Raw genomic sequence first — 15,808 nt, 5'->3', positions numbered from 1 at the left:
GTTAGTTCACCCAAAAATAAATTTTCAGTCATTAATTACTCACACTCATGTAGTTCCACACCTGTAAGACCTTCGTTCATCTTTGGAACACAAATTAAGATATTTTTGATCAAATCTGAGCGCTTTCTGTCCCTCCATAGACAGCTATGCAAGCACCACTTTGACACTTCAAAAAGTACATAAAGAAATCGTACAACTAATCCATATGAATTGAGCGGTTTAGTCCAAATTTTCTGAAGAGACTCAGTTGCTTTATATGATGAACAGATTTAATTTATGTTTTTATTCACATATAATCATTCATCAACACACATCAGTTCTGGTAAACAGAAGCTCAAGCATGTTTGCTTGATGTTCGAGAACCATGAGGTTCATTCTCGTGTGAAAACAATTTGGTTTAGTTGGGTCAGTTTTCACCTGTTTGGAGCAGTGTGAATTTTTGGGGTCATTTTTATTTTTAATTCAAATGCAATTAACATTAAATTACTAAATAAGGTATACCCCATTTAATATACTGACCCAACTAAACCAAATTGTTGTTTGTTTATTTGTTCAACAGAGTTGCCAGTAAATTACTGTTTTTCTACAGTTTGTTGCTGTAGAATTAATTTACAGTTTATTACTGTAGAAAAGTGTTTCACTATGCGTGTTTTTTCATCTTACCTTTAACCCTTTAAACCCTACAACAAAATCCCCAGTGTTTAATGAACACTTATGAGTCCACAGTGTTAGAGTAACACTGAAGCAGTGTTGAAGTTAATGAGCTAATTAAGTGATTAATTAAGTGATGATTGAGAATTGGTTATAAACACCTGCTGTTAACAAGCAGAATCACTGAAGGAAAAGAAACAACAAGAAAAGAAAAAAGACGAGCAGAAACACAAGAACTACAACTGATTTCAGCCACAGCCTTGGATGAAATCAACTTAAGATAAAAGACATTAAATCACTCAACATCTCAGCAGAGGAGGGTTAAACAACAAAAATAATATTACCAGCTTTACTTTTTACTAACCAGATTAACTTTATTTCTGTCAGGTGTCTACAGAAGCTCTTACTGAGAATTAACAGAGCTTCAGATGTTGTTTTATTGTTTCGTTTGACGATTATACAATTATATACTGGCAACACTGATACCAGTTATATACTGGCAACACATTTGCCAGTAGTTTACTGTAAAATTGAGTTTTGTGAGGAGATCAAAGAGAAGATCAAGAAACATTGATGATATGCTGCATGCTGTCTTATTTAACAGATGGTGACTGTGTAGTTGCTGATGCAGTGGAAATCTCTTTATTTAAAATGTTTTTAGTGAACTCAAATGAAATAAGTTCATAGTAATAATATGCTGACATTGTTAGCATATAATAAATATTAGTTTGTAAATTTAAATGGCAGTGGGACAATTTAAGGCAGTCGGTTTTGCAAATTTAGTGCAGTTTTAATTTAGTGAATGGTATCTTTACAGTAACGTACTGTAGATTACAGTAAATAACTGTACAATCAACAGTAAATTACTGGCACCAGTGTTGACAATATTTTAGTGTAAAAAAGCCTGGCAAGGTCTAACAGTGTGTTAGACCTTACTAGGCCTTTTTTACAGTAAGATACTGGCAACACTGTTGCCAGTAATTTACTGTTGATTGTACAGTTATTTACTGTAAAGATAACCATTCACTAAATTAAAACTTGACTTACCTCATTTTATTTGCAAAAACGGACCGTCTTTAATTGTCCGACTGCCATTTAAATTTATAAAGTAATATTTATATAATGCTAATAATGTGAGCATATTATTATTGTAAAGTTATTTCATTAGAGTTCACTAAAAACATCTTAATCACTGAAACAGCAACTACACACTCACTATCTGTTAAACAAAGCAACAAACAGCATATCATCAACAGCTTTAGATCTTCTCCTGAACTTAAGCACAGGCTCTACTCTTCAGCACAATGGTGACCCACAAAACTAAATTTTACGCTAAACTATTGGCAACAGTGTTGCCAGTATTCAACTGTTTTTTAACTTAGTTTGTTACTATTAAAATACATTTTCTGGGTGTGTGTTTTTATGTTGCACCTTTAACCCTTTCAACCCCACAGGAACATCCTCTAGTGTCCACACTACAAAGAGTAAAAGCAACATTGATGCTGAGTTGCAGTGAGATAATTAAGTGAATGTTTAAGTGATGATCGAGCATTAATGACGAACACCTGCTGTTAAGTAACATTTATAAACGCACATTTTAAGATATGTCAGTGCAAGTTGCTTTCAGCTCAAACATGCATTTTAGTCCAGGACTAGCTTAAGCCTTGTCTGTGAAACCAGGGGGAAGTTTTAGCTGCGTGCGTCAATGACTTCCTCATGTCAGAGTAGTTAACTAGTTTTTCCAATCAAAGGATTGTGTTATGCATGTGTGGTTTAGTTTTGGAGCGAGTCAAGTAGGACCAGTTACGCATAGTTGCAATAAGTTGAAAATAAAGCAAATGACTCATTTGTGGTGTGGTATTATCTAGATTAGATCTGAAAAACCATGCTATATTATCAGATAAACATAATATGATACAACAAATCTTCAATCAATCAATCAATCAATCATTTATTTATAAAGCACTTTAAAAACCGCAAAGTATACCAAAGTGCTAAAATCTTGTTTATTTTAGTTTATTTCAATTAAGAACATTTTAATCAAATAAAAAACAAACAAAAATAAACATACATGTTGTGCATGAATGGCAACAAGTAGTAAGTATATATTTTGCTTAATTACAATATCCTGCAGAGTTCATTATACACTTTACAATAAGAAAAGTGTGATTCTATCTATCTATCTATCTATCTATCTATCTATCTATCTATCTATCTATCTATCTATCTATCTATCTATCTATCTATCTACCTGCATAAAGAAGGAAAGAGAAGTAAAGTTTTTCTTTTGGTCACTCAGATTTTCTCTGCTTCAGAACAAGCTACATGCGTTTGTACACATGGATGAGGCTTTTGCAGTTTGGACAGTGATGCTCTACGTTCTTGCAGGAATTCACACAGAATGGAATCAAACAACACGGCCAGATCCTGGACAGAAAACAACAGAAAAAATGAGTGTGTTGAAAAATTAGTTTTCTTTTCTCGTGATATTACATGGTTACATGGTTAGTGGTTCATCAATTCAATCAGCAACTAAATATCCACAAAAAATGAAACAATTTGTGATTCCTTTCTCAAAATCAGGGTTTAAAATTGTACCTTTAGGGGTACAACAGCTTGTCGCTGGGCCAATACCTTTAAAGGGACAATTTTGTACCTTTTTTACTCCGAATATTAGAGGTGTAAAGTCCAGGGGCCTCATGTATAAAACTTTCCATACACTCTAAGAACAAATGTGTAGAAAAATGACACATATTATGAGTAACACTTTAGGTTACACATTTTGTGTCAATATTTCATAAAAATGTGTTGGAAGAATTCAATTGTTTTACACATATTATGTGTAGTTTTAAAATTAACACAACCTGTGTATTTGTTCACAGCATCAACACAATCTGAGCAGCCAAGAACACCTGTAACGTGTTAATATTACACATTTACACAACTTTGTTGTTATTTCAGAGGTGAAGACCAGGGCCCATATTTATCAAGCCTCTGGGAATTACTCACAAGAAAACTGCTAAGAATTGACAGAGTAAAAAAGAGTAAAAAAAATTCTTGGCTCAAAGCTGCGCTTAACAGTTAGTTATCAAGCATCTCAGTCATAATTTAAGTGAAGTGTAGTACTAAATCTTAAGTGTTAGTCTTAGAGATGATTCACGACACTTTGCCGTGCCACAAACGGGATTTTGGAAGATGACATAGGCATGGACCAATCACTGAATAGATTTCCTTATTTATTTCCTTATTTAAGAATATTATCAGATAAATCCAAAAAGGAGTTTTCATTCAACACACATTTGACAAAAAAGAAATTTCAAGAGAAAACAAAATGATATACATTTTGGAAATAAAAGACAAACATGTTTTCCACCATGTTTTAATTGCAAATTTTAAACGGTGGGCTGTTAACAGACCTGCCTATATATAGCCTAGATTTTATGATATAATCAGCCACCATGGATTCCAAAAGAAAAGCAAACTGGTGCGAGGAAGAAGCGGTACTGCTTGGTGAATGGGGCCATTCACATATCGCGCCTAAAATGTGCGGAAAGCGCGGCCGCATGCAACCATGAACTGCACTCTCCACGATGACGAGGAAGTATCAGCAAAGGATTAACTGATTTCAAGCCCTTGCATTAGCTTTACTACTAGATATATTTATGGAGATGAGAAGTAAAAACCCACACTGTGCAGCTATGATCAGCTGTTTGGCTGAGCTTTCCGAAGCTGATTGCTTGGTTCTTGTCACATGACCTGCGGTGTGCTTGTGGCATTCTGAGAAGTTGAGATGTTTTCATCTCACCGCGGCATATGCGCGCCTGGAAAAAATGAGCATGCCGCACTGCATACGTGTCATCTCTATTATGAGTGTGCTTGCTATGTGCCTAATTTTGAAATAACGAATTTGCACGCACAAAAGCGATATGTGAACGGCCCCTTAGTCAATTAAGCCCAACATTAATCAGCACTGACAAATATGATGTCTGCTCTGTCCAAAAGATACCGTTTGAAAAATTCTTGCTCCCCTGAAATCAACTTTTAAGAATCCCTTTATATTGAAAAAGCTGATCTTCTGCTGTAGAATCACAGTGCTGCTGTAATCAATAATGTAAATCTAACTCAGAGATTGGGCTCTAAATGAGTTCAATGATTCAGGTCAAATAATGATTATGTGAAAACATAACCAACAACACCTGTTCATCTTTTCTCTTTGTTTGTCTGACTGTTATAACTCAGTTACAACAGCTCAAATAAAATCTAATATAAAAAAATCAAGGGTCAAGAGCCCAACTAAAGCAAACCCTGATCTTCATGATGGTGACTTAAAATTGTGATTTTCTCCTTTGGTGATTCTGCTTGTTAACACCAGGTATCTTCAATAATGGTCAATCATCACTCAATTAATCACTTAATTATCTCATTAACTTTAACACTGCTTCAGTGTTCGTTTAACACTCTTATTTTAACACTTTAACACTCTTGAGTATGGTCTCATATATACACTCAGGAGAGTTCATTTAACACTGGAGTTTTTACTGTGTATTTCCTGGTTGAAAAACGGTGCTAATTAGCAAATCCAGGTGACTGGAACAAAATACTGAGGAGGACTTTTACTTTCTGAACCTGGACTTTACACCTTGAATATTAGTACCTTTTTGGAGTAAAAAAGGTACAAAATGTCCCTTTAAAGGTACTGCCCCAGTGACAAGCTGTTGTACCCTTAAAGATACAATTTAAAACCCTTTTTTTCTGTGTATGTAGGAATTGGTGAATGTGGTTCCTTACCCAAAAATGCAAAGACTTCCAAAGATGACCCACACCTTCTTTCCATTGATGAATTTCATCTCTGTGACAATCTGCTGCTTGCAGTTAGGACATTTTATCTGCCCAGGAACTTCAGTCAGATGTGGTGCAATAATTATTGCTGGGGTACATATGCAGAAAAAGAAGTAATTTTGATGAAAATACATATAATATGATCATAAATGTCCAGTATAGTATTCTATACAGGCGCAGCATGTGCATTCTGAAACCTTATAGTGTTTGATTGTATTAAGGCCCTGATATACTTCAAACGAAAATGAATAACTAACTGATGTGACGTCATTTCGAACAAAACAAGGCCAAATCGAAGTTCGTTTTGTGTTCTTTTTGGAAGTTTGAAATGGCTTGCCAAAGCGAACTTTCAGGAAAAGTTCGCTCCAGCTGCAAAACATCTACCATTGGTCTTTGACGATAACGTAATAGGAGGTGTGCGCTGAGGCTCTGCCTTCATTTGTGTGGAACTTTTCTCGTTCTTATTTCGCGTGTTGAATTCGTTGAGGTAAGATCTTCGCGGGTGAAATCATGAACACACTGGATAGCCGCTTTATAGTGCAAAATGAAGTTGTGCTTCTGATGAAATGAGGCACTGACACTGTTTTTTAAGCTTGTTACTGTAAAGCTGCTTGCTTTTAAGCAATTTATTGAATAAAGTGCTATATAAATAAACCAGAGGTGGAAAGTCCAGGGGTCAGACATCAGGTTAACATCAGGTATCTTCAATAATGGTCAATCATCACTCAGTTAATCACTTAATTATCTCATTAACTTTAACACTGCTTCAGTGGGTGGAATAAACATATGACAGGACTTTTACTTTCTGACCCCTGGACTTTACACCTCTGAAATAAACATGACGTGACAACAGTGCTAATTTGCTAATTTTGTTATGATCAGACACTTTTCTTATGCTTTCTATAAAAATGTTTATTTTGTTACTGAGAAGAAATGCACAGCGCATATTTACATATTCATCTAACCGTCACTCTCAGCGGTGTGGGCGGCGTCAGATGTTGATTACAGTATATCGCTGCTCACCTATTTCGAACTTTTTTTGACCCCTAAACAAAGAACAAAAAAGAATTTCGTTTGAAGTATATCGGGGACTTTAGTCTCATGAATCTAAATCTTTTCTGCTCACCCTGGTCAGGTGGAGGAGCAGTGGGCTGTTGGTTGTAAACCATTGGAGCTGAAAGAGAAAACATACAGAATTAAAGCTGCAAGCAGCGATGAAAGGGCCCTCGCACCCGGGCTCACCGCCACCCATTGGCCTTAGGAAAACAGACATCATAGGGTGCAAATCTGCACAGTTGGTGGCACTAGAAGGACTGAGGTAGAGACTCCAAATTTGCTGTGTGTAATGTTCAAACTGTCCTCTATCTTTGTCCCAAATTTCACAACTTTTTATGGTTCTATGGGCTGCCAATAGAATTCTAGACAGAAGAAGAAGAACACTAATGAATACAATAGGTGCTTGGCCCCAAATTATGCTTGCATATTTATATCTTAAGGCAAACAACATAGTTGGACAGAACAATATGTCATATTGATCGATATTGATAATTATTGAAAATGTTTTAATTAAAGCAAACAACAAATAATTTTTTAAAACAAAGCTAAATAAAATGTAAACAAATCTTTCTTATATTTTATATGAAGTTTAAATAAATAAGTGTTAAAGAAACTTAGAGCTGCACAATTCTGGATAAATTGAGAAACTTTTTTGTTTGTTTCTTTCAAACCGAGATCACAATTCTGAATGACAACTAAACGAAATAACATAATTTACTAGAGGTTCTGACAAAATTTTAATTGCTGCAGTCTTTTTTAAAATATTAAATATATTTATAATTAATTATTTTTAAAAAAAATCTGTTTGGATGTATGATTAAATGACACGCCCATAAATACTCTTGTTTCTATGGAAGCACATGTGTAGCAAATTTCAATTTGAAATGTAATATGCAAAATGCCAATGCAATTCTGTATTTAAATTTACATTTTCCATACTATATATGCAATGTTTGGAGCAAAATGATAATTCAAATTCAATAATATAATTTACATTTGCTATTTCCTACACTAGTTTTAACATAATTTAAACATATATTTTAATGCTTTATAAGTTGCAAAATTAAAATGAAAATGTAATGTTTTTAATGTTTACTGTTCTATTATGTTGGTATTTAAAAGTGTCTGTTAATTAATAGTTTTAGGGTTACCATTGTGGTGAATTGTTGCACTTGTGCTTGGGTTGAGGACCTGCTAACAAACTTGCTAACAACTTGCTGTGGTAGTGCTCTGGGTTGCATTTCTCAAAAGCATTGTAAGCCTATGTTGATTGTAAAACCATTGCCACCAATGGACTTATGATCAATTTAGGCTTTACAATGTTTTTGGTTAAGGCAATTTAGGATGAACCCAGTATCACATCTAGATTTCTAACACAGAACATCACAAAAGTTATATAAATCGCAAAATTAAACAAGAAGAATTAATTGTAAAAATCAATGTATATGAAAACAATTTATTTATTGCTTTTTATTTATTTTCCAAAACTTTGCAAATTAGTTGGGCTGACACTATTAAATTAAGCTGTGCCCAACCATAGTAAATAAGTTGAATCAACCTTAATAAATTAAGTTGTCCCAATGTAAGTACATTAAATTGGAATAACAGAATTGCATAATGCTGAAATAAAGCAACTTAATAATGTGGAAATCCTTTCCATGATTTTTTTATGTTCATTCAAAGAGTTATTTTTTTTGAGTGTATCTATCATTTCAGTTAGATCATTTTAATAAAATATTTTACATTAACATGGTTTTAAACTTTAAAAAGCTCCAAATGGAGCAATGCCTACAAAGACAAATTTGCACCGCCCTCTTCCGCCCTCAGGCTGTCAGGACATATGGTTCTGCAGTTAGTCCTATCGCACAAGGCCAGATCGGCAAGTCCCTCCTGTACACATCTCTCTCCATGACGGTGAGAGCCACACTTTTTATATTCCCAGGCGGTAAATGAACCAAACCCACCCAAACTAACATAAACACACATTACTTTGCTAAAGCAAAAACCCAACCATTTTGCTTAAATAATGCATAAGTCAACTCAAAACAAACAAATACCCATAATGCAACTGGCTGCTGGTGTTGAATGCCAGGTCATTACAATACCTACACGACAACTGTTCTTTCAAGACGAACTTTGAAGTAGATCAACTGTAAGACATAAGGAAACCACGAAACTGCCACACTCACGAGCTTATAAGTCCTTTTTTATTCACAATCTCCTCGTCACCGGCAGGTACAGCACTCGTTTTCATGTGTTTGTGTGTTCTGATCTCATGGCGATTGCGCTACTGAACTCCACAGCAACTTGTTTGCTTGTCACTTGTAGCACGTCTGTTTGTGATCCAAACATCATGTCTGTTTACATTTTAATGCATTTAAGTGAAACTATATCAAGAGTTATATCGAACATTTTTTCTATCGCTATCGAATAAGATGTACCGTCGATAAATATCGATGCCGTTTTATCGCCCAGGCTTAACTCAGAGTCAGACATGCAAGCATCTGAATCAACCACACACATTTAGCATTGCTAAATGTGTTCTTAATATTGCTCTTAAAAAAGAACACAATAAATCTCTCAAGATCTCAGCAGAAGTTCTTTTTGAGAATTAACAGAGGTTTAGATGTTGATGTTTGATTGAAAATGTTTGGTCACCATTATGCACAGTTAAATCAACCACTACACCACTATACACAGTTAAATCAACTCTGCTCAGAGTACATATGGTCCTTCTCTAAATAATGTTAAAATAACTCTGAAGCAGTGTTAAAGTTAATGAGATTATTACACAATTAATTAAGTGATGTTTAAGCATTAGTGATGAACACCTGCTGTTAACAAGCAAAATCACTGAAGAAAATAGAAACACAAGAACTACAACTGACTTCAGTCACAGCCTTAGATGAAATCAACTGAAGATAAGAATCGTTAAATCTCTGAGGATCTGATTAAAATAACTCCACAAACAGCATTACCAGCTTCACCTATTACTAACCAGACTGACTTTTTTTCAAACATCTACAGAAGTACTTATTGAAAATTAACAGATATTTAGATGTTTTCATATTGGACAGAAAAAAACAACAACAACACCACCACCATCATATAGATCAGTGTTTGCTTAAGTTGGGCTCTTGATCTCTTTGTGATATTAATTTGAAATGGCTTTCAAACAGAAAGCTCAAGCTGCTCTGCTCTTTTAGGCTTTTGATTTGGCAATGTACAAGTCATTGCCGTAAAATGCAATAGCTCAAACACAAACTATTTAAAAAATATAAGAGGTTCAAGAGCCCAACCAAAACAAACCCTGACCACCATGATGGTGGCATAATACTTTGACCAATACCAACCCCAACATCTAAACCTCTGTTAATTCTCAGTAAGAACTTCTGTAGGCATGTGACAGAAATAAAGTAAATCTGGTTAGTAATAAGTGAATCAGATCTTTTAATCAGATTTTGAGAGATTTAGTGTCTTTTTTTCAGTTGATTTAATCTAAGGCTGTGACTGAAGTCAGTTGAAGTTCTTGTCTTTTTCTTTTCTTCTGCTTGTTAACAGCAGGTGTTCATTATTAATGTTCATTTATCACTTAATTAATTGCTTAACTATCTCATTAACTTTAACTCTGCTTCAGTCTTACTTTAACACTATTTAGAGAGGGAACAAGTGTACTAGGAGTAGACTTAATTTAAAAGATAATTTTTACTTATCTTGGATGTTGATTCAGATGCCATCTGAAAGTGCGCTGCAGACTGTTAACAGCTGTCAATGCCAAATATTTGAATGTTTGAACGCAACAGAAACCAATCAGCTGTGCTGTGTAGATAATTATGTGATCACTACCAAATTAGTTAAAGACCATCAGCCTGCATCGTCAGAGTTTCTGGCCAGAACTATGTAATTACTTTTTCCCTTCTCAATGTTTAGAAAATGGCCGCAGTGTTTTGGAATTTCTGTGTTTTTGATACTCACTGTGGCATGCAGAAACATTCCAGTTTCCCTTTAAACTACACAGTAAACATAAACTCTTACCCATGCCAGTAGTCTGCATCATTTGTGGGAGTGGTTGATTGTATACAGTGGAAGTTTGAACTGGAAAAAAGATCATTATTGAAGTACTGTAGTTACCAATGACAAATAGTCTCTGAACTGAATACAAGAGTAAGAGTCTGCTGACTTTGTTGGTTTTGATAAACCTGCGGCGCTGGCATCTGGTGGGGAATGTTGGCCTGGACCATTGCCACTCCATTATATGGAGGAGGGAACTGTCCTTTATCCATAATCAAGAATCTGTGAATGAGAAAAGCATATGTGCTTCAATGGCGTGTTTTAGAGTTCTACATACAACACTGGCAAAGCAACAACAACAAAAAAAAAATAGATGGACTAATTTTGAAATCAAACAGGTTGGTGTACTTCCGTAGTTCATGTCAGTTGTGCTACTGACATGAACAGGAATGCCAACGGATAGCTTTTGCCACATACCGCTTTCATAAATGTGATAATCAAAGCAGTGATTGGTCAGGTTTTCAGATATGTATTTTGCTGCACCTTCTAAAAGCAGCACATACATTTGTTTTTTCCAGAAAATTTTAGTTTTTTAGCGGAAATTAAGTATCAACTTGATCTGCTGACTTGTCACAATACTTTTTGTATTCATTTTGAGCAGTATATCTATTAAAGGGGTGGTATAATGCCACTTTTACAATATGTAAAATAAGTCTCTGATGTCCCCAGAGTGTGTATGTGAAGTTTAAATCAAAATACCCAGCAGATTATTTTATAGCATGTTAAATTTGTCACTTTTTGAGGGTGAGCAAAAACGCTCCATTTCTGAGTATCCCTTTAAATCCAAATGAGCTGCTGCTGCTCTCAAAAGGGGGGCGGATTTTCAGGAGCTTATGTTAGCACTTAACAGCTCCGATTACTGTTCAGCTTTTTATGTTCAAAACAGAGTCGGACAATGATGGAGACACTTCATCAGAAGTGACAACATTTTGAATGCATCATGTAGCTGATGTGGAGTTAACTATCTTAAAGTCATTCATTAGCATTTTCTGTTATGATAATCTATAAATTGTGTGGGAACTGTTGTAAAATGCTTAAAGAGCCAGAGAATATATGCTGCATGAAGATAGAACAGGTATAGTTTAGTTTAATTATGGTTACAACTTGTCATTTAGTCATCTTGCTTTTATGACATGCTATTGCATTTGTATTACGTACTGTACTGCAATAACATGGCCTCATGGCCCCCTTTGTTGTGTGTTCTCGGGGGCGGGGTTTATGTAAATCTTAGGGTTAGTGATGTCACCAACCCTGGATGAAGCACAAGCAGGCCACAGCAATGCCACATGTCAGCCAAGAGCAAAGAAATAAACCTAAACTGGACCTTATATGTGTATATTAAATATGAAGTCATCTGAGCCTTAATAAGCCTGTTAACAAGCAGAATCACTGAAGGAAAGAAGAGAACAGAAAAAGAGACAAGCAGAAACACAAGAACTACAACTAATTTCAACCACAGCCTTAGATGAAATCAACTGAAGATGAAAGACATTAAATCTCTCAAGATCTCAACAGACAATCAAAAGTGCCATGCTGTAATGCATGCTGAGTGTTTTGTACTATGCTGGTACCCAGCATGCATTGCAGCATGGCACTTGTGATTGTCACCATTGTTTAGAATCATACGGTGATTCTTGATGTCTTTAGTGCTCATGTCTGTTAAAATCTGATTGCATTTTGATTGATTGAATTTTGTAGTGTAAATGCATCAATGGCACATCACAATTGTTAGATTCAAATGACATCAGGCCATTTCATGATGACTACAAAACAAACACACTATCACAAAAACCAGAAATGACAAATATATAATAAGAGTTAAGAGCCCAACTAATGGAAACACTAATCACTGCTATGGTGACTTCAAATGAAATTGAGTTTAACTGTTAATTCTCAATAAAAACTTTTGTAGATGTCTAACATAAATAAAGTCAATCTGGTTTGTAATAAGCAGAGGTGTAAAGTCCAGGGGTCAGAAAGTAAAAACCCTGCCATATTTTTTATTCCATCCACTGAAGAAGTGTTAAAGTTAAAGAGATTATTAAGTGATTAATTGAGTGATGATTGACCATTATTGAAGAAACCTGATGATAACAAGCAGAATCACCAAAGGAGAAAATCACAATTTGCTTTAGTTGAGCTCTTGACCCTTGACTTTTTAATATTAGATTTTGTTTGGGCTGTTGTAATTGATTTATAACAGCCAGACAAGCAAAGAAAAAAGATGATCAGGTGGTGTTGGTTATGTTTTCACAATTCCTACAGGCATTACATTTTTTAGATACACTGTTAGACCTTGCCAGGCTTCTTTACAGTAAAATATTATTAATAATTTACTATTCATTGTACAGTTATTTACTGTAATCTACAGTATGTTACTGTAAAGATACCATGCACTAAATTAAAACTTGTGTTACCTCATTTAATTTGCAGAAACCAACTGCCTGAAATTTGAACTGCCATTTAAATTTACAAACTAATTTTTATTATATGCTAAAAGTATGAGCATATTATTACTGTGAACTTATTTCTTTAGAGTTCTAAATCTAAAACATTTTCAATAAAAAGATTTTCACTGCACCAGCACACAGTCACCATCTGTTAAATAAAACAACATGCAGGATATCACCAATGCCTTTCGATCTTCTCCTGAACTTAAGCACAGGCTCTACTCTTCAGCACAAATTTTACAGTAAACTACTGACAACAGTGTTGCCTGTATATAACTGTTTTTAACTTACAGTTTGTAACTGTTAAAATACATTTTGTGGGTGTTTCTTTTTATCTTACACCTTTAACCCTTTCAACCCCACAGGAACATCCTCTAGTGTCCACACTACAAAGTAAAAGTAACTGATGCTGTGTTGCAGTGAGATGATTAAGTTAATATTTAAGTGATGATTGAGTACTAATGATGAACACCTACTGTTAACAAGCAGAACAACTGAAAAGAGGAACAAGAACGAAAAAATACGAGCAGAAACTACAACTACGAGCAGAACTACAACTGTCTTCCAGCCATTACACATTATTACACTTATTACTGACCAGGGGTGCGTTTCCCAAAGCGAACAATGATCGCAAGTTCTGTCGTTACCAATAGAGTTCAATGGGACTTACGACCATAGTTGACTAACGATGCTTTCAGGAAACGCACCACAGTTTAACTTTATTTCTACAGAAGATCTTATTGAGAATTAACAGAAGTTTAGACGTTGATGTTACCATTGAGGAGATCAGCGTTTGCTTTAGTTGAGCTCTTTACCCATGACTTTTTATACATCAGTTTTTGTTTTTATCTCTAGCTGCTTAAACTTTTTTTGCAAGTCACGTTTATTATAGCAGAAACAAATGTGGAGAAAAAGATTGTTGAGTGTTGTTGAGATAGTTGTGTTGGTGAAGACCTAACCATCACGCAGTTTCTTGGTTCACTGAATTCATACTGTGTTATATCCATTGTTACATTATTAACAGACTAATATTTTTCATTATTGCCACTGTGAAACTACAGCAAGAGTTCCAACAACAATCAGCTAAAAAGAGTTTATTTTTAAACACCATGCTCAAAAAACAGCTGCAGTATTACTTAGACACACAGATATCAAAAATCAGCACATTAATCTCAACAACGGTGGGAATAAAGCTGCACAATTTATTCATGCTGCAGTGCATGCTGGGAGTTTTGTACTATGCTGGCATCCAGCATGCATTGCAACATTAAACTTTTGGATGTCACCATTGTTGAGATTCATATTCATGTATGCATTGTAAGACTTATATATTCTCCTAAATTACTGAAGCGTTGCTGATTCTTATGCTGTTGAATCACAGCTATAGTACAATCAATAATGATAAAATGCCCATTAAATCAAAGACTAAACACAGAAAGAAATCAGAGAATGAAACAAGTCAAAGATGATTACAGTACCTTCACAACAGCTAAAAAATCTGATTAACTTTATGTTGGCTTTTTCCTGCCATAACAAATGTGTTTTATAAACACTCAGTTACAACAGCCAGAGAAAACTAATGTAAAAGAGTTAAGAGCCCAACTAAAGCAGACACTGGTCACCACGATATTGACTGCAAACTTCAATAAATTTTTATTTTGAATAAAACATCAACATCCAAATCTGTTAATTCTCAACAAGAACGTCTGTACATGTATGAAAGAAATAATGTCAAACTGGTTTGTGAACTGGTTTCACACTCAGTGTGGCTGAAGTCAGCTGTAGTTCTCGTGTTTCTGCTCGTCTCTCCTCATTTTTCTGTTCTTGTTTCTCTGTCATTTAACGATTCTGCTAATCAGGTGTTCATCAGTGTCTGAATTCACTCTCTTCTTTTAATTCACTCTGTCAAGTGGACTAAATTAGTGAACTAATGTAGGGAATAATGAATGAGGGTATAGGGTGTGATTTAGAACACAGCCTCTGAGTGTCGACTTTGAGCGATGTTAACTTACAGTATATTTGGCCGTTTTTCTACAGCAAGGTCTAACAGTGTAGTTGTAAAGAAAAATAATACTACCAGTTTATATTAAATATAGCCTTCATAATTAATAACTTTGATTTGCTATCGTAAAATATGTACATTGGTGTGATACACTCACGGAACCAGTTTGGTAATTGCCTCCGGCCGGTGCAAAATAGCGCCGTTTTGGACAGCGGCGGGCTGGAACCTGGAGACTGAAGGCTGCATTGTTGCCAACTTAGTGCCTTTTCAGACCCCTTTTGCGACTTTTTCCAAGAAAGCGCATTGTGACGAATATACTTGTTAACCTGATCTAGCTTCCAAGACCCCCGGTACTGCCGCACGAGCGCGAGGTCTTGCTTGCTTTCACCTCTCTGTCTGCGTCTGCTCTGTCAGAGAACAAATAAAATAGATACTATTGCTTCTAACCTGAGTGATAATTTTACGTGTACATATAACGTTAGCCAAAATCACAGCAACTGTCTTTATCTTATGTGTATTGTGATTTTGTCAGACAGCGTCTCGATTATAAATCAGGATTTAGCGCTGGTTTAACATGTCAGGGCTCGACACTAATACTTTTCAATTAGTCCGGGATAAGTGGATTTTTTGAAGGGGCAAGTGAAAGAGAATTTTACTTGCCCGGTCGGACAAGGACCTGATTAAAACGGCAATACAAAAAACAAAAAACAAACAAAAAAAAAAAAAAAAACGCGAGAAT

General features: G+C 35.2%; 1 protein-coding gene across 1 annotated transcript in view; it reads right to left on the bottom strand.

Moving 5' to 3' along the window:
* Nucleotides 1–2,799: 2,799 nt before the first annotated feature.
* Nucleotides 2,800–15,808, bottom strand: part of si:ch211-202h22.7 (lipopolysaccharide-induced tumor necrosis factor-alpha factor homolog) — a 95,576-nt gene continuing 82,567 nt past the window's right edge. Inside the window, exon 6 of the mRNA XM_051901406.1 lies at nt 2,800–3,078. Within this exon, the coding sequence (XP_051757366.1) occupies nt 2,973–3,078 (106 nt within the window). The 3' untranslated portion in view covers nt 2,800–2,972. The remainder of the gene's footprint in view (nt 3,079–15,808) is intronic.

Source organism: Ctenopharyngodon idella, chromosome 1 (assembly GCF_019924925.1).
Source record: "Ctenopharyngodon idella isolate HZGC_01 chromosome 1, HZGC01, whole genome shotgun sequence".
NCBI lineage: Eukaryota > Metazoa > Chordata > Actinopteri > Cypriniformes > Xenocyprididae > Ctenopharyngodon > Ctenopharyngodon idella.
This window is presented reverse-complemented; position numbering and strand designations above follow the sequence as displayed.